At 43.3% G+C, this 26,546-nt stretch overlaps 1 protein-coding gene across 10 annotated transcripts in view; it reads left to right on the top strand.

Annotated features, from left to right (window-relative positions):
- The window catches only part of ECT2L (epithelial cell transforming 2 like), a 135,867-nt gene that overhangs the window by 87,093 nt on the left and 22,228 nt on the right, over positions 1-26,546 (top strand). For 7 of the 10 annotated variants that reach the window (XM_070073501.1, XM_070073502.1, XM_070073508.1 and 4 more), the window contains exons 10-15: positions 1,042-1,134; positions 2,198-2,380; positions 4,444-4,547; positions 7,075-7,176; positions 11,253-11,339; positions 25,499-25,713. In XM_070073501.1, coding sequence (XP_069929602.1) covers positions 1,042-1,134; positions 2,198-2,380; positions 4,444-4,547; positions 7,075-7,176; positions 11,253-11,339; positions 25,499-25,713 — 784 coding nt within the window. The remainder of the gene's footprint in view (positions 1-1,041; positions 1,135-2,197; positions 2,381-4,443; positions 4,548-7,074; positions 7,177-11,252; positions 11,340-25,498; positions 25,714-26,546) is intronic. The other 3 variants (XM_070073505.1, XM_070073507.1, XM_070073504.1) reach the window with 1 other exon arrangement.

Genomic DNA, 26,546 nt, shown 5'->3' with positions numbered 1-26,546 from the left:
ATTTCTGAGGTATCGCCAAACTATCTTCCATAGTGGCTTTACCAGTTTACATTCCCACTAACAGTGGATTAGGGTCCTTTTCCCCCACTTCCTCACCAGCATTTGTTTGTTGATTTCTGTATGAAACCATTCTAACTGGGGTGACGTGAAACCTCATTGTGGTTTTTTTTTTTTTTTTTTTTTTTTTTTTTTGACAGGCAGAGTGGACAGTGAGAGAGAGAGACAGAGAGAAAGGTCTTCCTTTTGCCGTTGGATCACCCTCCAATGGCCGCCGCTGCAGCCGGCGCACCGCGCTGATCCGATGGCAGGAGCCAGGATCCAGGTGCTTTTCCTGGTCTCCCATGGGGTGCAGGGCCCAAGCACCTGGGCCATCCTCCACTGCACTCCCTGGCCATAGCAGAGAGCTGGCCTGGAAGAGGGGCAACCGGGACAGAATCCGGCGCCCCAACCGGGACTAGAACCCGGTGTGCCGGCGCCGCAAGGTGGAGGATTAGCCTATTGAGCCACGGCGCCGGCTTTCATTGTGGTTTTGATTAGCATTTTCCTGATGGCTAGTGATGGCACTAGTTTCACTCCTAGTAGTTCAATCTATGTATTCAATTCGGGTATTCAATCTATTTGCTATGTCATTGAGGAAGGGGTGAAATTAGTGCCGCATTATATGTTTGCCATTAATTCCATCCTGTTTCACTGTTTTAAATCTGTCTTCTACAAGAAAGACAACTTTGAGTTAAGCTATTTTGGAAAATCAATGTAGATTTTTCTCTGCCTTTGGGCTGAGTATTCTGTATTTGAAAATAGCCACCAAGTCCAACTCCATGCCCTCTTCCCCTACCCTGTTACATAGTCTTCATAGTAGCACTTCTGTAGCAGAGATGAACTGTAATGTGTTTATGAGCTGTTGAGTTGAGCAATTTGAATTGAAGATGACAACTAGCAGTGACCTTTCTTGGCCAGCTGCTTAGTACTCTTGTGTGCCATTGACCTGTTCCATGGCCAACCTTGTGAGTGAACTAATGCAAGTATTTTTTGACTGTGCAGAGGCAGGCACTGAAGTTCTTGCTCAGCTGTCTCAGCTGACTGGTACCTTCTTTACTGCCCCCACTGGGATTGCAACTGGCTCTTACCAACACAGTAAGTACACCTGGAACTGATCCCAAGCTCTAGCACATGCCCACTCCACAACCACTAAAAGACAAAAGCAGTTAATACACTGGTTCTTTCCCCCTCTATATGGGGACTTTTAAGTTTTTTTCACTTTTTAGAATAAAAGGATAAAGCAAGGGTGCAAGTTTAAGACACCTGACACCTGCATCTCATGTCAGAATACTTGAGTTCCATACCTGGTACTGATTTTTAACACTGGCTTCTATCTAGTGCTCACCCTGAGAGGCAGAGATGATGGCTCAAGTACTTGGGTTCTTGCCACCCATGAGGGAGACCTGGAGTGAGTTTTTGCTATGGACTTCAGACCCAGCCCAGCCTTGGCCATTGCAGGCATTTGGGGAGTGAGCCAGCAAATGGGAACTCCTGCTGTGTCACTGTCTCTGTCCTGTCTCTCGTTGCCTCTGAAATAATTTTTGAAAAGATAAAGCAGTACATTCTTACCTAGATGATTACTCTGCTTTCCCAGTACAAACACAAGAAGTATTTAATATTTGATTTTAAACATGGTTTATCTACCTTGTCTAAGGGTAGATAGCCATGTGAAAGGTTCAATAAGAGAGAGAGAGAGAGAGAGAGAGAGAGAGAGAGAGTCAGTCTTCCATCCACTGGTTCACTTCCCAGTTGGCTGCAATGGCTGGAGCTGAGCCAATCCGGAGCCAGGAGCTTCTTCCTGGTCTCCCACGCAGGTGCAGGTTTCCAAGGACTTGGGCCATCTTCTACTGCTTTCCCAGGCCACAGCAGAGAGCTGGATCAGAAGTGGAGCAGCTGGGGCTCAAACGGGTGCCCATATGGGATGCCAGCACTGCAGGCAGTGGCTTAACTCGCTATGCCACAGTGCCGACCCCTCAATATGTCCTTTCGAAGTTTCTAATTTTACCTTCGAATGCATACCATGGGGATTTATTTTAGTCCTCCAGCGAGAAAGGATGATGAACCTGCAATAAATACTGGGCTTTCATTGTGCTTTAAGAAGTACAGTTCTTGCATTGGAGTACAAGTGTGCAATGCTAAGAGGAGGCAATGATGTCAGTTCTCAGTGACTGGCTGGGAGCGCTGTGGGAAAGGCCACCGCCTGCCATCTACTTCAACGAAGTCAAGCTGCGCATGTGGTCCCGCATCACGGACTTCCTGGAAGACACCCTGACAGCGGTGAGGAAGCAGTTACGTCCTCTCTTCCAGGAGCTGCGGAAGAGCATCAGTGGCCGGATGATAGGTGAGAACTCTCAACCCCTCCGTCTGTGGCAGGTTAATTTTGAGGTATCGGCCTACACTTGAAAAAGTAACACTCAGCTAATGTTCATCATCAGCAAAACTTGATCCTCTGTTTTTCACATTTCCATTTCCTGTGAAATATAATGAATATCCACTCGAATAAGCATATTCATGTTCAAAGGCCAAAGCTGTTTTTTATTCCTTTAATCCCTGTCTTAACTGCTAGGCTACCTGCCCACCTAGACAGTAAGCAATTTAAGCACCCGAGTCCCACATCAGACTTCCTAGTTCTCTCTCCAGGGCTGGCTCCTCACTCCAGATTCCTGCTAACGCAGACCATGGAAAGTAACCAGTGACGGTGCGAGTAATGGAGTCCCCACCACCCACGTGGGAGATCTGGATTGGGATTTTGGCTTCTGGCTTTGGCCCAGCCCTGGCTATTGCAGCTCTCTGGGGAGTGAACCAGTAGATGGGAGGCTCCCCCACCTCTGTCTTTCTGCCTCTCAGAAAAATTAAAGTAACAGCTTTTGCTATCTTATTAATCCCTATGTCAGTCAACGGTACGCTTAGACAGAATCTGCTGTCAGCTCAGCCAGAGAGCATTGTCCTTTTCTCAGTACAATTTGCTTCAAAAGTAAAGCATATGCCACAGCACTCCTTCTCCAAAGTGCTCTGCCATTGATGTTCTGTTAATTTTCCATCTAAACGCCATCATTTGGTGATGGGCTCCGCAGTTCTTTGCTGAGTCTGTTGGACACCACTGATTCCCTGACCCCGGCCCCACCCCATTCACACACCCTATTCCCAAGATTGCATTTCTCACTTGAGAACATTTTGGAAACAATGCAGTGTCTCTGCTTCAGATATTCACTTAAAGCAGTCTGTTCTTTAAAACGAAGAATCCCTCACCACCCAGGTACACAGGGAATTTTCTGCCCATCTGTAATCCCCTCTTCATTGTTCCCCTAGTATCTCCCATCTGACTAAGGTACCCTATCTCCTCAGGCATTGTGTGTCTTTATCTCCCCTCAGTTCCACTGCCTGGCCGCCGCCTGTAATGTCTCTCTACAGACTCCACATTAGAGCAGCACACACAAGTGTGCACGCAGGCATCTTGCCTGTCTTTACACAAATGCCTCCCTAACAGGGATTTATCTTCTTGGTTGGTTTTATTTTTCCCTTTAGGAGATGTTCAACCAATATTGGAAAATAGTTACAATGCTATAAACAGGGAGAAATAATTTCTCCTGGTTCTTTCATAAATATCAAGGACTAGAGAAAAGTAGAAGGGTAAACTTACAAAGATAGAGGGATTTTCCTATGATGTAAGTAGGCGATGAAAAGTTCATGGAAGACCAGTGATTGTAGACAAATGCGTGCTATACAGCACTATGTAAAAAGTCAGAAGGTGTTGGTGTATGCATGTTGTAATGTATGTCCTGTGGACTTAAAATGTTGACTTTTTAAAAGATTTGCTTATTTGAAAGAGTAAGAGAGAATCTTCCATCGAAGGGTTCACTCCTCAGATGTTTGCAATGCAATGTCCAGCACTGGGCCAGGCCAAAGCCAGGAGCTTCTTCCAAGTCTCCCACATGGGTGGCAGGTGCCCATGTACTTGGGCCGTCGTCTTCTTTTCTCAGGCTATTAGCAGACAGCTGGATATAGATGTCAGCATCACAGGTGGTGGCTTTCCTTCCAGGCCCAACGTTTATGTTTTTGAGAACAGAGATAAAGGATGGTATAGAGGGAATTTTGGTGGGATTGACAATCTAACCTTTACACTTAAAGGGTAATGTGTCATGTGTTCCCTCTTTATTGTCCAATTTACAGATGTCATTCAGTCTCACTTTTGTAGGGTGAGTACTTTATTCATGTTGCCTATTTATATTGCATTATCCCATGTTGGGTTTTCTCATAGTAGAAACCCTCATAGCTGAATAGAAGTCTTACTCCTATTCTTTGCATTTTTGTCCACTGAAAAGCAGCAGTGAGGACTGAGTTGTTTGCTTTTCAGTAGCACCTCTTACTAAACTAATTCCCAGGCCTGTGGCCCTGTGTTCACAGGGCAGTTTCTGTCTGACACTGCGGGTCTGACCAACATTGTGAATAACCAAGAAGTTGCAAGAGCTCTGGCAGAGGGATTGGTGGAATTGTCGAAAGCAGATTCTGTAAGTGTTTCTTTGGAGAAAGCAAACTGTGAAAACCCTAACATTAAATAAATGTTTTTAACCAGTTTGTTCCTGGGGGAGTATACTTTCTCACAGAAACTTAACCTATTTATAAAAACAGCCACTAACAGACTCTGGACCAAAGATATACTATGAGGGGGTCTTCAAAGCATTCATGAAAAATGTGTATTCTTTAAAAACTATAGATTTAAAAAATGTTTTGCACCAAGATAAATTTGTCTTTTTATTTCACTTTTCCATGAATTTTTTGAAATAGCCTCATATCAAATTCATAAAATACACAAGTAGGAAAATCTAGGTGATTTAGAGTTCACTACATTGTGCATTGTTTTCTGTTGTCGGTTGGACGTGCCTTCTTTAAAAACACATCTGGGGGTCCATTTTCTTATGTAAACATTATTCAACCGTAAGAAGTGACTGCTTTGAGGAGGGGGAAAAAAGCAGTGTCATACCAGAAAAGAGGCTAGATGAAAGAGAAAGGGTGAAGACCACAAAATTACAGAAAGAAGATCGGCACTTTGGCTGGGGCCAGGTGGTGGAGAAACCCAGTGAGCCATTTTCATCAGAAATGAATCTTCGATGCTGTCCCAGAGGTTCAGCAAACAGCAGAGAGGCCAGTCAACAGATCGACTCTCCTGTCCCCAAAGATGGCAGAAAGGTGTAGGAAAATGAGGTCTTCAGCTCTTCCTTTTGGGCAACTTGGGAATGTTAACCTACTCGGTATTTCACTTATTAGATTGTCGTTACTCCAACTAAAATACCCGAGAGGAACCACTTAGGAAGAAGGTTTATTGGGGCTTAGGATTTTAGAGGATCCCCGTCAGCTCTGGCTGCTCCCTTAGGCACTGGGGGAGGCTGGAAGGTGGAGGACTGACCACATGGTGAACCAGGAAGCAGATGTGGCAGCTAGTCCCAGCTAGCTTACAACCAACCCTCTCCCAAGAACCACCTACTGAGGACACAGCCCAGTGACCTCAAGCCCTCCCACTGGGCCCACCTCTTACATGCCATGTTCAATGAAATCTCTGCCCTAAACCATTAACCATTGGTGTTAGACCATGGAGAGAAAGCCCCTAGTGCATGGGCTCTGGGGGCATACCCAAACTATTATCCAAAGGGTAACACTTTGAGGCCTTTAGTTTACCAAGTAAAAATTCTCAAACCCCTCTTTCCCTGTAGTGATTCAATTTGTGGGTTAATTTGATGTGTTTGTGTGTGTGTGTGTGTGTGTGCTCGCGCGTGTGAGTGTGTGTGCATGTCTATACACACATACACACACTCTTTCTCTCCTTATTGCTGTATATTTGTTCCAGTTTTAGCCTGGTTTCTTGGGCCAGCACCAGACATCTGCAGGCTTAGCTGTACTATGTGGAGTCTGGGATGTCACGGTGAGCCATAAATTGCTGTTTCTCACCAGCCTTCGAGCCAAAGGGCTGGGCAGCCTTGGCAAGCTTTGCTGATAAAATGAGCAGGGCTAGTCACAGCGCTGACTCTGCGCTTTCTCCCAAAAACGCTCAAGAGTTACCAACCATGTTTGGTGTAGGCTCAGTGTAGTTATCCTCACCTAATTAAAAAAAAAGTAAGATATAATTTTGATGGTGCTCAACCCATTGAAACCTGGGAGGGAGCCAAGTCGGGAGCCTCAGTGTGTTTTTCCCAGGAATTCTGCTGTGTAGCCCCTCTCCCAGACCCACTTCTTCCTCCTGAAAGATACCATCCCTCTGATCCCCTCTTGTTGTGTGGCCAAGAGGTTGATGTAAGACGTTTTATTTCTGAGGATCTTGGAAGACCCTCTCATGAGACTCGGGCCTCTGTATTGGCCTGTTTCTCATTGCTTTATAAGTACCCAGTCTTCACTATCTTATTAAATAAAAGAGGTATATTTAGAGCATGGTTTTGGAGGCTGAAAGTCCAAGCAGCATAGCCCTAGCTCTGGCAAAGATGCCCCCCTCCCGCTGCCGCCAATGCATCATCTCAAGGCAATGTCAATGGCACCACAGCAGCCAGTGAACATGAGAGAGGGAAAGACCACACTGAGACAGGAAGCCAGAGAATGGCTGGGGCCAGACCTACCCTTTCTGTACAACCTGCTCATGAGAACTAACTTGGCAGACCCATGAGAACTGCCTGCACCCCTTTCAAGGACAGCCCCAGTGACCTCTCTTTATGTCCACCTCTTAACATGACCACACTGGGGACCAAGCTTTTAGCACTAGGACTTTTGGGGGCACAAACCACAACTGAATCATGGCAGCATCTTAACTGGGTTGTGACAAAAAGTTGAGGACCAGGAATACATATGGTAAGTGGCATATATGCTTAAGGTGACAGCCCCCTTCGTTGATTCTAACTGAATTAGAGATACTTCGCTGGATTTGTAAATTAATTAGGTGGGAAGTGGGAAATGGTACTAAAAATGTGTCCTGTTTTCTGCTGCGCTTTTGATGATCTGTATTTCAGAGGAATGTTTTCAGAAAAAATTTTTGGTGGTGGGGTGTATTTTCAGGACAACCCTTTGGAATTTTTGTCCTGTTTTTTGCTAAAGGAATGTAATAAGAAGAACAAAGATTCTGAAGGAAATGTCATATTGACAAAGTGTGACCCAAAGGTAATGTTCAGTTTATTGATGAAGGTAAAGTTGCTGCTGCATTTTTATACCATAGCTTCACTATAGTTAGACACACGCTGTGAATATGCAAACAACAATGTTAGTCTACCTGGAAAGTCAGGTTGTCAATAAGAACTTTATTTTATGTACTATTATGTTTTTCAAAAAGTGTTTTGTGGTTGCAATAGTATGAGCAACATGTAAGCCACTTAAAAACATAAACCGGGGTGGGTATGTGGATGAGCAGTTAGGACCCTAACTAAGACACATGTATCCTACTCTGGAGCACCTGGGTTTGTTGGCTCCTGACTCCAGCCTCCTGAAGGTAGCAAGGGATGCCATGAGTGGCTGGATGCTTGTCAATCATGTAGGAGACCTGGATGGGGTTCCTAGATCTCAGCCATGGCCCAGCTCAGTTCAGGCCATTGTGGGTATTGCTGAGTGAGCCAGCTGATGGCCTCTCTCTCTCTCTCTCTCTCCCCCCTCTCCCCTGACTCTCCCAACCCCCTGACTCCCAAACAAAGAAATAAAAATTTAAAAACGCATTGATTACACCAAGTTGATTTGAGAGACACCACTTGGTTGTGGGGAAAGGATTGGAGATCTGCATTTTGCTTGGCTACTTTTTGTGTTGAGTCCTGAGGTGATACAGATGCATCCTAGGACACTTTGGGCGGTAGGGGAGAGTGTGTGGAGCTAAGAATGGTTCTTTTTTCAAAGTTGAGATCCAAATTTAAGAAAGAAAAAAATGTGGGTTGGAAGCTAGTTCTTCAGGTGAAAATAATTTTTCCAGTGCTATATTTAGGATCTATACATTCTTAGGTCCATGACTTAATCAGGATGCAGAAAATGGTGAGAATCGTATTGTCCTTGAAAGAGCTATATAGGGAGGAATGTCGTTTTCAAACCATTTTATGCCTCTAGGAAAGTCACCTTCTTATTTTTAAAAGATTTATTTATTTGAAAGGCAGATTATTGAGAGAAGAAGAGACAGATATCTTCTTTCTGATGATCATTCACCAGATGGCTGCCATGACCAGAGCTGAGCCAAGCTGAAGCCAGGAGCTTCATCTGGGTCTCCCATGTGGGTGTCGGGGCCTCAAACACTTGGGGCATCTTCTGCTGCTTTTCCCTGGCCATTATCAGGGAGCTGGATTGGAAGTGGAGCAGCCAGGACAGGAACTGGGACCCATTTGGGATGTTGGGGCTGCAGGCGGTAGCTTTACCCACTATGCTACAACATTGGTCCCTCAAATCTTAAAAAAAAAAAAAAAAAAGCGTCAGATTTTCATTTGGTTCTTTCACCATTTAGTGCTTAAGAGCTTGTACACAAAGACCATAAAACAAATTTGGGAGCCTGTGGATGAAAAAAATCACAACTTAAATAAACCTTAGGGTTTTTTTTTTTAAGATTTATTTATTTGAAAGGCAGAATTACAGAGAGGATGAGAGGCAGAGAGAGGGGGGTGAGGGGAAGGGGGGGGGTCTTCCATCTGCTGGTTCACTCCCCAGATGGTTGCAATGGCCAGAGCTGTGCTGATCCAAAGCCAGGAGCTTCTTCCAGATCTCCCATGCAGGTGCAGGGGCCCAAGGACTTGGGGCATCTTCTACTGCTTTTCCAGGCCATAGCAGAGAGCTGGATCAGAAGAGGAGCAGCCAGGATTGCAGGTGGCAGCTTTACCTGCTACACCACAGCACCAGCCCCATAGTTTATTTTTAAAACTGTAGAGTGGAAAGTTAACAGCTTCTCTGGAATAACTTTTAATTTTAAAAAGTGCATTCTCATTTTTATTTGAGAGAGAGAGAGAGCGAGCGAGCTAGCTTCTATTTGCTGGTTCACTCCCCCAAATGTTTGCAGTAGCCAGGGCTGGACCAGAACAAAGCCCGGAGTCAGCTGTTCCATCCAGGTCTCCCACTTGCGTGGCGGGGACCCAAGTGCTTCATGCATTAAGGGAGCTGGGGCAGAAGCAGAGCAGCCAGGACTCAAACTGGTGCTCCCGATGTGGGTTGCTAGTGTTCCAAGCTGTAGGTAACAGGGCTTTGTATCAAATCCATACTCTATACTTATATGCCTGTCTCTCTCTGTCAACCTATCTACCTATCACTATCTTCTTGCTGCCCCATCAGTAGTTACTCCTGCTTTCTCTGCCTGCAGTGTTTACACTGATTCCATGCAACCATGGCCATGGGTCTCAGCCAGAGCCATGTCTTTCTTAAGCTCTGCCTATCGTTTTCACGACTATTTCTGGCCTCTGATTCAGGCAGCAGAGTGTTTGCTGGGAAAAGCCTCAGCAATAAGGACATCTCTGGACAATGCAGCACCTATCTGTCCTCCTCCCTACAGGCAAGCTCCCACCCACTGTGTGCTGCTTTTTTTTTTTTCTTATTTATTTGACAGGTAGAGTTAGACAGTGAGAGAGAGAGACAGAAAGGTCTTCCTTCCATTGGTTTACCCCGCAAATGGCTGCTACGGCCAGAGCTACGCCGATCTGAAGCCAGGAGCCAGGTGCTTCCTCCTGGTCTCCCATGAGGGTGCAGGAGCCAAGCACTCGGGCCATCCTCCACTGCCTTCCCAGGCCACAGCAGAGAGCTGGACTGGAAGAGGAGCAACCGGGACTAGAACCGGCTCCCATATGGGATGCCGGTGCTGCAGGCGGAGGATTAACCAAGTGAGCCACGGCGCCGGCTTTTTTTTTTTTTTTTTTTTTTTTTAGATTTATCCATTTGTTTGAAAGTCAGTTACACAGGGAGAAGGAAAGGCAGAGATCTTCCAATTGCTGGTTCACTCCGCAATTGGCCACAACGGCTGGAGCTGCACTGATCCGAAGCTAGGAGCTTCTTGCAAGTCTCCCACATGGGTGTAGGGGCCCAAGGACTTTGGCCATCCTCCACTGCTTTCCCAGGCCATAGCAGAGAGCTGGATCAGAAGTGGAGCAACCGGGACTCAAACAGGTGCCTATATGGGATGCCGACACTGTAGGCAGCAGCTTTACCCGCTACACCACTGCTTATTTCTCATGGCCACTCTTATAAGTGGTGCCTGGACAGAGCCAAAGTGAGGGTCCAACAGCCCCAAACAATGATAAAAATGCTCTTGTTTACACCTCTGAATTATTTCCCCATAACAAAATCAGTAAAGGACAGCATATTATTCCAAATACAAGGCTCCCAAAATTCTAGCAACTGGATGTACAATGGAAAATGAGAGAGCTTGCCATATTTAGGGTCAAACAAACTTTCTATGCCAAATCAATTTCCTATTCACAAAGAGCAGTTTGCATTTTATTTATTTATTGAAAGATAATTTATTTGAAAGAGTGAGAGAGAGGGAGAGAATGATCTTCAATCAACTGGTTCACTTTCCAAATGGCCACAATGGCCAGGGCTGGGCGAGGCTGATGCCAGGAGCTTCGTCTAGGTCTCTCACCTGGGTGGCAGGAAGTCAGACACGTGGGCCACTTCTGCTTGCCCAGGCCATTAGCAGGGTGCTGGGTCAGAAGTGGAGCAGCCAGGACACAAACTGTTACCTATATGGGGTGCCGGTGCTGTAGGTGGTGGCTTTACTTGCTATGCCACAACACCAGCCCCTAGGAGGCCACAGGAGGCCACGAACAAGGTCAGGTGAAGAAAGAATGAGCCGTATGTAAATGTGGAAATAACAGGTCTAGAAGGTGTGTGTGACCTGTCAGTAACACATGTTCATTAGGTGAATGTGACAAAGGGCTGTGAGCCGCTATTTCTGGTGGCTGGATCAGAAGGCAACCTGATTAACCCCCACCCCCACCCCCACCCCAGCAAGGAGCGACCGAGCAGAGCCCAGAGGGTAGCCTGCTCCCAGGACTGCCTGGGACTCCCTGAGCCTGGGAGCAGCCCCTGCCTCTCGGGAAAGGCCGCTTCCTTGGATTTGGTTTCTCAAGGATAACCAAGTGTGAAAGAGACTAGAAGCTAATTGGGGGGGGGGGGCGTAAACTATCACTTGAGAGGTATTATCTTTGTCAAGCATTTAATTCACTGTGTGTGGCAAGTTGTGATTGGGGCTTCCCTCCAAGTAATCAAAGCTTCCCTTTCTTCCTCAGGGTAGAGGTGTCACAGAAGACGGTGCTCGGGACGCGACACCCGCTCTGGGCACAAGCGACCTGGATCTCGAGGTGCTGCTTAAGCTGGTGAGCTGAGATCATGCCATGGGAACTTCCCTCTGTGTGTTCCAGACGGGGAAGTTTCAGTCCATGGTCTTCCTTAGAAATTTCCCCTAGGGGGAAGACCAAGTACAGATATAATTGAGGAGAACCCAGCTGGTAGATTTCTCTTTTTACTCATTGGTTTGTTGGAGAAGCAGAGACAGACAGCTTCCATCCACTGGGCCACTCCCCAGATGCCTGCAGTGGCTGGGGCTGGGCCAGGCTAAAGCCAGGAACTGCAGACTCAGGGCTGGTCTCCCATGTGGGTAGCAGGGATCTAACTACACCAGCCATCACCACTGCCTCCCAGGGTGTGTGCATTAGCAAGAAGGTGGCATTAGGAGCCTGAGCCGACACTCAAACCCAGCTAATCCACAATGGGCTGCAGTTGTGTCAGCTGGTAACTCAACCCCCAGGCCAGATACCCACCCCTAGACTTTGCTTTTGAATAAGGCTTGGCTTGAAAAGCAATTGAGTCAGAAGGGTGGAGGCTGCAGCATCTTGAGAACAAAACCAAATCTGTGCTGCTCCATGATTTTCCCATGCGATACCAGGACATCATGTAAAGAAATGGCCATGGACAGAGGCTCGTGGTCTCTCATTGATCTACCTTCTTGAGGCCCAAGATCAAAGGCTGAGTCTAACCAATGATGTTCGGGCCTGTGTTTCTGCGAACAGGTGACTGACTGTCTGTGGAGGGAGCTATGGTCTGAGCAGAGGTTGGCCCTGATCTACAGTCATACGCAGCGTGTGTGCACTGTGTTGTGTTCTTCAGCTCTCGTACACATTGATTGTCCATTTCATCCTCAGAATCCTGTAAGGTAGATATTGTATAGATGAAGAACTAGAGATAGAAAAGCTAAATGGCTCCTCCAAGGTCAGATAACAGGGAAATTGATATGAGTCTTAGAGCTCTGAGCTCAGCCCCAAGACTCTTTTGCAGCTCTCAATACCCAGGGTATGTCCACCCACTGCAGGCAGCACAGGCCAGGGGCCTCTGCGGCATGGACGGTCACTCACCCCTCAACCCACTGCCAGGAATCACCAAGAGGAATATATTTGCGCAGAGCAGTGAGCATATTTCATCTAACCAGGGGAATAATGTCCGACAGTGGTTTTATGAGCACAAAAGGTCTGACAGCTGGGACCTTAAGTCCCAGTGATAATAAATGATGGGTAACACCAATATTTAACTACATATAAATGCACATATAAATATAATGTAGGTTTACAAGGCAACTGCCAAGTGGGATGCAGATGTACTTTTAAACTCATTAGGTATGTCTGGATGGGCATTATATACAGACCATGTGTGCGACAAATAATGGGTGGGCATTTGGTGCAGTGATTAAGGCACCATTTGGGATACCCACATTCCATATCAGAGGCCTGGGTTTGAGTCTGGGCTCTGCTACTGATTCCAACTCTCTGCTAATGTGCATTCTGGGAGACAGCAGGTGATGGCTCTAGTCGTTAGGTGCCTGCCACCCAAGTGGGAGATCTATGTTGAAATCGCTGCTCCTGCACGGATTTACGTTCCCATCAACAGTGTATTAGTTCCCCCTTCTCCACATCCTCACCAGCATTTTCTTTTTGTCTTTTTGTTAATAGCCATTCTAACTGGGGTGGGATGTCATTCCATCATGGTTTTTATTTCCCTTTTCCTGGTGATTTCATATACTTGTTGATCATTTGTGTATCTTCTTTTGAGATATGTCTACTCCAATCATCTGTCCAATTTTTTAAATGGATTTTTTGGGAAAGAAGGGCTGTTGAGTTCTTTAATCTCATCAGCTGAACAGCTTGCAAATATTTTCTCCATTCTCTTTCTGTTAAGAAATCCATTGGTATCGTGACAGGGATTGCACGGACTCTATAGATTATTTTGAGTAGTATGGATATTTAAAAATATTAGTTATTCAAAACCATGACCATGCGATGACTTTCCACTTTTTAGTGGGCTCTTCAATTTCTTTTTTTTTTTTACCCCTATGTAGTAGTCATGGTGTACTTATCCCATAATTTCTTTATCCAGTTTTCAATTGCTGGAGATTTGGGTTGATTCCATGTCTTAGCCATTGTGAATTGAACTGCAGCAAACATGAGGGTACAGATAATTATTTTTCTTTTTTATTTATTTTTTAAGGAATGCAAATTTCTTAAGTACAACTTTATATAGTTTTTTTCCCACCATAGCAGCCCTCCCACACACACTTCCACCCCTCCTCCTCCTCCCTCTCCCCTTGCCAATCCCATTCTCCATTAAGATTCATTTCAAATTAACTTTGTACACAGAAGACCAACTCTATACTAAGTAAGGATTTCAACAATTTGCTTGCGCACGTGCACACACACACACACAGAATTTAAGAACTAGTTTTACAGTTAACTATAAATACAATTCATTGAGGACAGAGGTCCTGCATGGGGAGTTAGTGTACAGTGACCCCTGTTGTTAATTTAACAATGACCACCCGAGGCTCTTGACATGAGCTGCCTAGGTTGTGGAAGCCTTTTGAGTCTACAAACTATCAGTATTTGAACAAGGCCACAAGCAAAGTGGAAGTTCTCTCCTCCCTTTAGAGAAAAGTACTTCTTTCTATGATGGCCACTTATTTACAATGGGATCTCACTCAGAGAGCTCCTTCATGTAGAATATTTTTTGCCACAGTGTCTTGGCTTTCCATGCCTGTAATGTTCTCTCGGGCTTTTCAGCCAGACAGGAAGCCTTAAGGGTTGATTCTGAGGTCAGAATGCTACTTAAAGCGATTGTCATTCTATGAGTCTGCTGTGTGTACTCCTTCCCATGTTGGAAGATTCTCTCCTTTTTAATTCTATCTATTATTATTACCAGGCACTTAATCCTATTTATATGTTCACTTTAACACTTAATCCTATCTATGTTCATTTTAACACTTAATATGATCAATTTAACAATTAAGATGGCTTTTTTTACCACCAAGCTTAATGCAATTTGTTTTGAAAAGTTAATACCCTCAGAAGTAAGTCCATAGGAATGTATGCAGAACTATACAGTTTTACAGTTACAAAATTCCTCCTCCCTCTCGTATTTCCACTCTTATTTTTTACTAAGATCTATTTTTAGTTCACTTTATACACATATGATTAATTCTGTTAAGTAGAAAGTTCAACAAATAATATGGAAAAAAAAGATGAATAAACAAAACAAAACTTTTCCTCAACAGTCAAGACCAGGGCAGCTCAAGTCAGCCCTTTTCAAAGTGTCAATTTCACTTCTACAGATTTCATTTTAGGTGCTCTATTAATTCACACAGGTCAGGGAGAACATATGATATTTGTCCTTTTGGGACTGGCTTATTTCACTAACTACAATTTTTTCAGATTCCTCCATTTTGTTGCAAATGACCGGATTTTATTTTTTAGCTGCTGTGTAGTATCCCATAGTGTGCATATCTCATAATTTCTTTATCCAGTCTTCTGTTGATGGGTGGTTAAGTTGATTCCATGTCTTAGCTATTGTGAATTGAACTGCAATAAACATGGGGGTGCAGATAGCTTTTATTTGCCGATTTAATTTCCCTTGGATAAATTCTGAGGAGTGGGATGGCTGGGTCATATGGTAGGTCTATATTCAGATTTTTGAGGTATCTGCATACTGTCTTCTTCCACAGTGGATGCACCAGTTGGCATTCCCACCAACACTGGATTAGGGTACTTTTTCCCCTACATCCTCACCAGCATTTGTTTGTTGATTTCTGTATGAAAGGTATTCTAGCTGGGGTGAGGTGAAACCTCATTGTAATTTTGATTTGCATTTTCCTGGTAGCTAGTGATCCTCAACATTTTTTCTTGTGTCTGTTGGCCCTCTGGATTTCCTCTTATGAAAAATGTCTCTTTGAATCTGTCCATTTTTAACTGGGTTATTTTTTTTTGTTGTGGAGTTTCTTGATCTCTTTGTAGATTCTGGTTATTAATCCTTTATCAGTTGCATAGTTTGCAAATAATTTTTCCCATTCTGTTGGTTGTCTCTTCACTTTGCTGAGTGTTTATTTTGTAGTGCAGAAGCTTCTCAATTTGAAGTAATCCCATTTGTTAATTTTGGCTTTGACTGCCTGTGTCTCTTGGGTCTTTTCCAAGAACTCTTTGCCTATGCCAATGTCTTGCAGGATTTCCCAGTGTTCTGTAATAATTTGATGATATTTGGTGAGAGAGTTAGGTCTTTAGTCCATTTTGAGTGGATTTTTGTGTAAGGTGTATGGTAGGGGTCTTCATTCATACTTCTGCGTATGGAGATCCAGTTTTTCCAGCACCATTTATTGAAGAGATTGTTCTTGCTCCAGGTATTGGTTTTAGCTCCTTGATTAAAGATAAGTTGGTTGTAGATGGTTGGATTGATTTCTGGCAATGTGATTCTTTTCCATTGATCTATATCTTTTTTTTTACCATTACCAGGCTGTTTTGATTATAACTACCCTGTAGTATGTCTCATCTGGTATTGTGCTGCCTCTGGCTATGTTTTTGTTGGATAAGATTGCTTTAGCTATTTGGAGTCTCCTGTGTTTCCATATGAATTTCAACAACATTTTTTCTATATCTGAGAAGAATGTCCTTGGTATTTTAATTGGTATCACATTGACTCTGTAAATTGCTTTTGGTAGTATGGACATTTTGATGATACTGATTCTTCCAATCCATGGACATGGAAGATTTTTCCATTTTTTTTTTTTGTATCTTCTTCTGTTTCTTTAATTTTGTAATTCTCATTATAGAGATCTTTGACATCCTTGGTTAAATTTTATTCTCTAAGATTTTTTATTTTTATTTTTTGTAGCTACTGTGAATAGGATTGATCTTTGAAGTTCTTTCTCAGCCATAGCATTGTCTGTGTATACAAACACTGTTGATTTTTATGTATTGACTTTATATCCAGCTACTTTACCAAGCTCTTCCATGAGTTCCAATAGTCTCTTAGTGGAGTCCTTTGGATCCCCTATATCTAGAATCATGTCATCTGCAAATCATGCCATTTGCAAATACAAATCTTAATTTTTATTCCTTTGATTTCTTATTTTGCCTAATGGCCCTGGCTAAAATTTTCTAGGACTGTATTGAATACCAGTGCTGACAGTGGGTATCCTTGTCGGATTCCGGATCTCAATGGGAATGCTTCCAACTTTTCCCCATTCAATAGAAAGCTGGCATGGGTTTGCCATAAATTGCCTTGATTGTGTTGAGGAATGTTCATTCTATACTCAACTTGCTTAGGGTTTTTATCATGAAAGGGTACTGTATTTTATCAAATGCTTTCTCTGCATCTATTGAGAAAATCATATGTTTTTTGTTCTTCAATTTGATAATGTGATGTATCACATTGATTTTGCAAATGTTGAACCATCCCTGCATACCAGGGATAAATCCCACTTGGTCTGGGTAAATGATCTTTCTGATGTGTTGTTGGATTCGATTGGCTAGAATTTTGTTGAGGATTTTTGTGTCCATGTTCATCAGGGTAATTGGTCTGTAATTATCTTTCTCTGTTGTGTCTTTCTCAGGTTTAGGAATTAAGGTGATTCTGGCTTCATAGAAAGAATTTGGCAGGGTTTGCTCCCTTTCAATTGTTTTGTATAGCTTGGGAAGAATTGGAGTTAGTTCTTTAAATGTCTGGTAGAATTCAGCAATGAAACCATCCAGTCCTGGGCTTTTCTGTGTTGGGAGGGTCTTTATTACTGATTGAATTTCTGTCTTGGTAATGGTCTGTTTAGGTTTTCACTGTCTGAATGGCTCAATTTAGGTAAGTTGTCTGTGTCCAGGAATGTACCCATTTCTGCTAGGTACCCAGTTTGTTGGCATACAGCTCTTGTAATTTCTGATGATTCTTTTTATTTCTGTGATCCTGTTGTTACATTTCCTTTTTAATCTCTAATTTTATTGATTTGGGTCTTCTTTCTCTCTCTCTCTTTTTTTTTTTTGTTTGGGCCAATGGTGTGTCAATTTTTTAATTTTTTTCCAAAACCTAGCTCTTTGTTTGCTGATCTTTTACATTTTATTTATTTCAATTTCTACTTATTCTCTAATTTTAATTATTTCTTTTCTCCTACTAGTTTTGGTTTTGATTTGCTGTGTTTTTCTAGGTTCTTGAGATGCATTGATAGCTCATTTATTTGGTGCATTTCCAATTTCTTGATGTAGACACCAATTGCTATAAACTTCCCTCTGAACACTGCTTTTGCAGTATCCCAGAAGTTTTGATATTTTGTTTTGTCATCTCATTCATTTACAGAATTTTTTTTATTTTAATTTTTATTTCTTCAGTGACCTACTGTTAATTGAGGAGCATGTTGTTCAGCCTCCATGTGTTTGCATATTATCTGGAGGTTTTTGGGTTGTTGATTTCCAGCTTCATTCCATTGTGGTCGGAGAAGAGGCATGGTATGACTTTAGTTTTTTTGAATTTGCATAAAATTGCTTTATGGCCTAGCATGTGGTCTATCCTAGACAGAGTTTCATGCACTGGTGTGAATTCTGCAATTGCAGAATGAAAAGTTGTGTAGATACATGTTAAGTCCATTTGATCAATAGTGTCAATTAACTCTGTTGTTTCCTTGTTGTTTTCTTTTTGGTTGATCTGTCCATCACTGAAAGTGAGCTACTGAAGTCACCCATTATTATTGTATTGGAGTCTATGTCTCCCTTTATATCCATTAACATTTCTTTTAAATATCCAGGTGCCCTGTAGTTAGGTGCATATACATTTATAATAGTCACATCTTCATGTTGAATTTATTCCTTAAACATTACAAAGTGTCCTTCTTTGTCCCTTTCAACAGCTTTTGTGTTAAAGTCTATTTTGTTTAATATTAACATGGCTACACTAGCTCTTTTTTGGTTTCTATTAGAATGGACTATCTTTTTACATCTTTTTATTTTCAGTCTGCATGCATCTTTGTTGGTGAAATGTGTTTCTTATAGGTAGTAAATGGATGGGTCTTCTATTTTAATCTATTCAGCCAGTCTTTGTCTTGAGGCCATTTGCATTCAAGATGTCTATTGATAAGTAACAACATGGCCCTGTCATTTTTCATAAATATCCCCACTGTTTACTTGGATTTCCTTTGTACTTTTACTGGGAGATTTTCTGCCTTCACATTCTTTCATAATAATGACTATCTTTCTGTGTTTCTGTGTGTAGCATATTCTTAAGCATCTTTGTAAGGCTGGACAAAATTATTTTGATTTCTATTTGTTATGGAAGGTCTCTATTTCACCTTCATTCATAAATGAGAGCTTTGCATGGTACAGTATACTGTAGGGTTTCTCTTTTTTTAAGATTTATTTTATTTATTTGAAATTTATTTTATTTATTTGAAATACAGAGTTACAGGGAGAGACAGAGAGATGTATTCCATCCACTGGTTCACTCCCCAGATGCCTCAATGGCCAGAACTGTGCTGATTTGAAGCCAGGAGCCAGGAGCTTCTTCCAGGTCTCCCATGTGGGTGCAGGGGCCCAAGCACTTGGGCCATCTTCTGCTTTCCCAGGCCATAGCAGAGAGCTGGATTGGAAGTGGAGCAGCCAGGACTTGAACCAGTGCCCATATAGGATGCTGGTGCTTCAGGCTAGGGCTTTAACCCACTACACCACAGCGCCGGCCCCCTGTAGGGTTTCTGATGAGAAGTCTGCTGCAAGTCTAATTGGAGATTCTCTAAAAGCAACCTGGACTTTTTCTCATGCACATTTTAGGATCTTTATTTTTTACTGTGGAGAGTTTGACTACAAAGTGTCATGGTGGGCTGGCACCACGGCTCAATAGGCTAATCCTCCGCCTTGCCGCACCAGCACACCGGGTTCTAGTCCCGGTCGGGGTGCCGGATTCTGTCCCAGTTACCCCTCTTCCAGGCCAGCTCTATGCTATGGCCCAGGAGTGCAGTGGAGGATGGCCCAAGTCCTTGGGCCCTGCACCTACATGGGAGACCAGGAGAAGCACCTGGCTCCTGGCTTCGGATCAGTGCGATGCGCCAACCGCAGTGTGCCAGCCGCATAAGCCATTGGAGGGTGAACCAACGGCACAAGGAAGCCTTTCTCTCTGTCTCTCTCTCACTGTCCACTCTGCCTGTCAAAAAAAAAAAAAAAAGTCATGGTGAAGATCTTTTCTGGTCATGTCTATTAGGAGTTCTATGTCCTTAAGTACTTGGATGTCCCTTTTTTTCTCCAAATTGGGGAAATTTTCTATTCACTAAGAAGGCATTCTAATCTTTTCTCTCTTTCCATGCCTTCAGGATTTCCTAGAACCCATATGTTGGGTCATTTGATAGTTCCCTATAGATTCCCAACAGTATTTTACCTTCCTAAATTCCTCTTCTTGTCTTTGGTCTGACTGTATAATTTCCTGTGCTTTGTTTTCTAAGTCGTATATTCTTTGCTTCACTGAGTCTGTTGTTAAGGCCTTCCACTGAAGTTTTTATTTGTTCCATTGAATTCCTCATTCCAAAGATTTCATTTTGATATTTCTTTAAGATCTCAATTTCATGGGTGAAATTTTCTTTCAGGTCATGTATGGATTCCATTAGTTCGTGGAATTTCTTCTGGTTACTTCCAAGTAATCCCACAATCAATTTTTTGAGTTCCATTTCTTGCATTTCTTCAGTCTCATCATCTTCACATTCTAGTATTAAAGTGTTGTATTCTTTTGGGGTCATCATGTTGTCTTCCTTATTCTTGTTTCTTGAATTGGTGTGTTTGTTGTTTGGCATTTGTAGAGACACTTGTTGGTTGGTTTGTTTTGTTTTGTGTTTTAACTGTGATGATTTTTATCTTTGGACTATTCCTTTGTGGATTAGTGGAATGTCTGTTTTTTCAGTGAATACCTAGAGCCATATGTGGTGGGTGTGGCAATGAAGCCATGTTCAGGGCTCCAGGGTGAAGGGAGTGTCCAAGGTGACACCCAGGTTGGGCGTGGTAAATCTTTTTTTTTTTTTTTTTAAATTGGAGGAGAAGTTTATTCTGATTTGTTGTCATGGTCTCATGCTCACCTCCCCTTTTCAAAGGGGACCAATGCCCAGGCGCCAGCCCCAATGTGTACAATATTTGTCCTAACGACCACAAGAACCACAAAAAGGATCTGTGTAGTCCTTGGTGTAAGCACAGATTGTGCAGCAGTGACCCTCAGCAAAGGATCAGGAAGCCCTGAGCATGTCTCCCACAGAGACTGCCCAAAGTCCCAGCCACACTCTGAGCCCTAGCCCTCCCATGCAGCCACAGTGTTTTCATAGTCCCTTCACACAAGCCTTCCACAGTCACAAGCATCCAGCACCCTATAGCTTCTCCCCAGCAGACTTGGATGTCTCCACTCAGCTGGTTGCTGGGCACATGGACACAGGCTGGTGCAGCTGTAATGGATGTCCAAAATGGCAGCTACCCTCTATCCTCCTGTTACAGGATGCCAGTTGCAGGGTGGTCAGGGAGAGAGAAACAAACCTCCCCACCCCATTTTTCTCCTCTAATTTGGCAGGTACAATTTCCCCCACAGGGCTCCAGGCCCGGATTCCCACCAGGCTCTTCCCATAGCTTTATTGCCTGACCTAGCTGCCCAAGCCATTGATCTCACCTCACTCCAGAGCTGGTGCTGAGACTCTGTGCTGCTAGAGTCCTGAGCTGTGGGCATCCACAGCCTTCATATAGTCCACAGTGTCCTCTAATTTGTGTGGAGTTTCCTCTGCCATTTCTTCCCTGACTCTTCCCTGAGACTGTACTTGCTCCACTTTTTTTTAAACCATCCTCTCCTAGACTAGAGCAGTAAGCTCCCTTCCTCTATTCCACCATCTTAATTCAATTTTCCCAGCTTATTTCTAAGGCTACTGTTTAAAAACTTGCCATGGAATCCCCAATCCCCTTAAGTTGGATGGTAAAAAATAGTTTAAGTGTTAAAATGATCATATGGATAGGATTAAGTGTTAAAGTGATCATATAAATTAGATTGTTTGATAATAATAGATAGAAGTAATGATGAATGAATGCTCCAACATGGGAAGCAGTTCATACAGCAGACTCATAGAATGACAATCACTTTAAGTAGCACTATGACCTCAGAATCAGCCTTTAAGGCATTATGGTCTTGCTGAAAACCAACTGAGGCATGGAAAGTCAGACCTTGTAGCAAAAAATGCCCTACATGAAGGATCTCTGTGTGTGAGACCCCAGTGGAAAGAAGGGACCAACAAAGAAGGATGTACTTTTCTCTGAAGAGAAGAGAGAATTCCCACTTTGCTTGTGGCCTTGTCTAAATATTGAGGGAGTTTGTTAATTCACAGTGCTTCCAAAGACTGGGCAGCTCATGTCAAGAGTCTAAGGTGAGGGCTGGCACTGTGGCATAGTGGGTAAAGCTGCTGCCTGCAGTGCCAGTATCCCATATGGGTGCTGGTTCAAGTCCTGGCTGCTCCACTTCTGATCCAGCTCTCTGCTATGGCTTGGGAAAGCAGTGGAAGATGGCCCAAGTGCTTGGGCCCCTGCACCCACATGGGAGGCCCAGATGAAGCTCCTGGCTCCTAGCTTCAGATCGCCGCAGCTCCAGCCATTGTGGCCATCTGAGGTGTGAGCCAGCAAATGAAAGACCTCTCTTTCTCTTTTTTCTTTCTCTTTCTCTTTCTTTCTCTTTTCTCTTTCTCTTTCTCTCCCCCTCCCCCCTCCTCCCCCCCTCCCTCTCTCCCCCCTCCCTCTCTCCCTCCCTCCCTCCCTCCCTCCCTCTCTCCCTCCCTCCCCCCTCTGCTTCTCCTTCTCTCTGTGTGTAACTCTGACTTTCAAATGAATAAATAAACCTTAAAAAAAAAAGTCTCAGGTGATTACTGATGTCATACATAAGAGTGTTGATTGTTAAATTAACAATAGGAGTCACTGTGCACTAACTTCCCATGCAGGACCTCTGTCCTCAAAGAATTGTATTATGAGAGTTAACAATAAAACTTGTTCTCAAAGATTTCTTTCATTTTAGTGCATTAAGTGGAGGATATTCTTAGGCATAACTAAAACTTATGAAACATAAGTGTCAACTCCATTGCTTGTTTTCTTAGGTGCTTCTTTAATTAATAATAAAACTTGTTCTCAGACTTAATTAAGTGGAGGATATTCTTATGTCTTGTAAGTTATAGTTATATCTAAGTGCTCACCAAAGATGTATCATTCTTGGGTGCAAAAAATCTTTAAAGTTAATTATGTTTTTAAAAATTTGAGATGCAATACTTTGAACAGCCTTGTCTGAACTGTTGAAGAACAGGTTTTTTTTTGTTTTTTGTTTTTTTTTTTTCATACAAATTGTTGAACTCTTTACTTAGTATAGAGTTACTCTTCTGAGTATAAAGTTAATTGAAAATAGATCTTAGTAAAAAAATAATACTGGGAATAAGAGGGAGGAGGAATAGGGGTAGGAGTATGGGTGGGAGGGCTGGTTTAGTGGAAAGAATCACTATATTCCTAAAGTTATGAAATGCACGAAGCTTGTATTCCTTAAATAAAAGGTTTCTTTGAAAAATAAATGTTCTACCTCTTTGCTATTGCAAAGAGGGTCATTTTTACAACCTTTTGAGAAATATAGATAAAAAATTATTACTTAGTACTAGCAACAAAAATAAATTTTTTTTTTGTTTTATTTTTTTCTAACTTTCTGAGGCATCTCCATACTGTTTTCTCCCTAATGGTTGTACTAATTTGCATTCCTGCCAACAGTGTGTTAGGGTACACTTTTCTCCACAACTCCTCCAGCACTTGTCATCCCTTGAATTTGGGGTGATAACTATTGTAACTACAGCAAGATGATACCTCATTGTGGTTTTTATTTGCATTTCATGATGACTAGTGAACCTCTGTTTTCTCTTCCTATAACTTCTTTGAGCTGAAGGGAAGACTACTTTGACTAATTTTTCTGAACCTTTCCCTCTAATATTTCATTTCATTTTCTACTTCCTGACAGGTCTTTCAGAGTTATATTCCAAATATTTTCATTCAATACTGCCTAACTGCAAACAAAAATAAAACCCAATTCCATGCTTCACTCTGAGAATCATGATCTTTCCTGATTCCACTAAGGGAATCTAGGATGTACCAGACATCTACCATGACAAGGTAGATTTCACAGGCACCATCAAAGTATGCTTTTAAGGGTTTTTTAGACTGTATGTTATTTCCACCTTATCCTCTGATCCTCATTGCTATTAAATTACATTGCTAAAGCCAGTGGAAATATATAAGGTCCATGTTCCTCTTCTGTTACCACAGCCATCATGAACACATGCTCACTGTCACCCAAAGTCCTTCTGCTTTCACTGTCAGCTTCCACTTCATGGAAGGAGAAGAGAGCAGAAGCAGCAGTTCCTTAAAGGTGAAAATGTTGAGGTGGGGGAATAGTTTGGGGGAATTTCAGATGCTCTTCTTACAGTTGAGTGAAACAACTTATCAACTTAAAAAAAAAAAAAACCTTTAAAACACCCTAACTGTATAACAGTATGGCACAGCTGACAGTCACCTAAAAAAAAAAAAAAATCAGCCAAAGTGGACATTGGCCACACACTGAGTGGTTGCCAGCTCACAGCACACTTCCGTCCACAGTAGTGGAGCTGCTGCTGCCTCACTTCACCACTGCCATGTCTGTTTCCTCATCTGGTCTGTTTCAACAGTAGCATTACTTCTGACACCTGCCACTGCTTTTGTTGAGATACCCACGTTTCTGGTTGGTTTGTGCTTGTGAGTTCAGAAATTTTCCCACCCATTTATCTTGTAAGGAGGCACTGCACACCACAGGTTCTAAATCTAACACAGTCTTCTGTGACTGAGAGCCAACCACGAGCTCTCTCCTGCTGACCCTCCATGGTGGCACCTGGTTGCGCACTGGGGACAGCAGGCACGGCTCTGAGTTTCCAACCTAGTTCTTTTCCCATGTGCATTGCTGGCGCTTGCTCAGGCGCTAGCCCTTCCAGGTCTCCCTCAGGGTTTTCAAAGGTGTCCACTTTGTTCACTACACCTGCGTGACCTCCTATCCCAGCCCCTTCTGCCTCTATGGAAGGAGCTAGTTTTGTGATCGTTATGTTTCTGTTGGTTTTAGTAAAGCTGTTTATTTCTTTTAAACTTTATTTAATGAATATAAATTTCCGAAGTACAGTTTATGGATTACAATGGCTTTTTCCCCTCCATAACTTCCCTCCCACCCTCGACCCTCCACTCTCCCTCTCCCCTTCCATTCACATCAAGATTCAAGATTCATTTTCAATTATCTTTATATACAGAAGACCAATTTAGCATATATTAAGTAAAGATTTCAACAGTTTGCACCCACTCAGAAACACAAAGTGTAAAATACTGTTTCAGTACTAGTTATAGCATTAATTCACATTGTACAACACATTAAGGACAGAGATCCTACATGAGGAGTAAGTGCACAGTGACTCCTGTTGTTGACTTAACAATTGACACTCTTGTTTATGGTGTCAGTAATCACCCAAGGCTCTTGAAATGAGTTGCCAAGGCTATGGAAGCCTTTTGAGTTCGCCAACTCTGATCTTATTTAGACAAAGTGGAAGTTCTCTCCTCCCTTCAGAGCTATGAGTTTCAGTATTTCAAAATACACCAGTGAGTAGTAAATTGATTAATAATGATAGGGCTGACTCATTTCAGATCTTTTGTCTGTACCACATCAATAAAACATAGGGAAAAGAAATAGGAAAACCTGTGGACTACTCAAAGGGCTCATCTCTAGACTATCCACGGCACAGGACTCTTCCTCATCCCTATCGATCTAGCACTCAGCACGTGACGTCTAATATGTATACATACAGGGTGGGTGGATGCATAGATAGTTGGATGGCTAGATGAGCGCATGTATAAAAGTAGAAGTCTCAATCTACCCAACGTGTGATCTAAGATTAAAAATGCTCTCTGTGGCATCAGACCAGTCTGATGCGACAAGCCATTTGGTGATGGTAGGGACAAGTGTTGGCCAGCAGGGTCCTCCTTAGTCCCTGTAAAAAGTCCCTTCAATCCTATACATCAACAGCCTGTAAGTGGGGATCTCCATCTAACCCCTGCCTCACTGCTCAACACTTCCCTTCTCTAGGGCTGCAGCCTTCAGCCTGGGGAGCACCGTGATGCTTTCCTTAGGAGTTCTGGATGTTTCTCTGCAGGAGAGAAAGCTCCAGCTGGACTCGGCAGAAAAGCGAGCCAGAGTCGTTGGGGAGCTCGTACAGAGCGAGAGGAAATACGTGCAGACGCTGGGGACTGTGAGGGACGTTTACGTCACGCCGCTGAAAGCAGCTTTGTCGTCCAACAGAGCAATCCTGAGTGCTGCGAACGTGCAGATCATTTTCGCTGATATCCTGCGGGTGTTACATCTCAACAGGTAAACCCAGAATGTGGATTTTAAGAACTCTGCATGTGCAGGGGGAGGAGCCCCTGCCTTACTGTCAGAAGTTGTGTAGAGGGGAGGGTGTTTGGTGCAGCAGTTATCACCGCCTGAGTTGCCCACATCCCACATAGGAGTGCCTGGTGTGAGTCCTGGCTCCTCTGCTTCCAGTCCGTCTTCCGCATGGAAGATGCACACCCTGGGAGGCAGAAGATGACCGCTCAGGTACTTGGGTCCCTGCCACTCACTTGGCAGACCCAGACAGAAATCTGCACTCCAGGTTTTGGCCTGGCCCAGCCCTTGGTGTTGCAGGCTTGTGGGGAGTGAACCAGCAGATGGACAATCCTCTCTCTGTCTCTGCTTCTCTCTCTGTGACTTTCAAATAAATAAATCATTTTAAAAATTAAAAATAAGGAAAGGGGTATGCAGTTCAGTTGCTCTCTGTGCTTACTAAGGACCTTGATCACTTCACAGAGAATAGAGGCTCCCCCAGCCTTTTACTCACTGGGCTGCCACCACCATGGATGGTTTCCTGGGGCCAGTGTCTACCGTGGTCATGACTATGGTGCAAGGAGGAGTTGGGAACTGGACACTCTGCGACAGTAGCCTGCTCACACAGGAGGCCACCAGCAGTAGAGTAATAGGGAGCTGTTCTTCACAGCTGTGTGTAGTCGAGCAATGGGAAACAAATAGAAGGATTGAATGGGATTAATCCTCTAGGACACTTTGCTTAGAGAGCCCAGGGCTGGGAGTCGGTCTAACCACAGTGTATGTTTTGAGTGTGGGATGGGAGTGAGAAAAGAGGATATTTCTGTCTGCAAAAAAGTAAG

The sequence above is a fragment of the Oryctolagus cuniculus genome, chromosome 5 (assembly GCF_964237555.1).
Source record: "Oryctolagus cuniculus chromosome 5, mOryCun1.1, whole genome shotgun sequence".
Taxonomy (NCBI): domain Eukaryota; kingdom Metazoa; phylum Chordata; class Mammalia; order Lagomorpha; family Leporidae; genus Oryctolagus; species Oryctolagus cuniculus.
The sequence above is the reverse complement of the archived record's forward strand: the minus strand, read 5'-3'. Positions and strand labels throughout refer to the sequence as shown.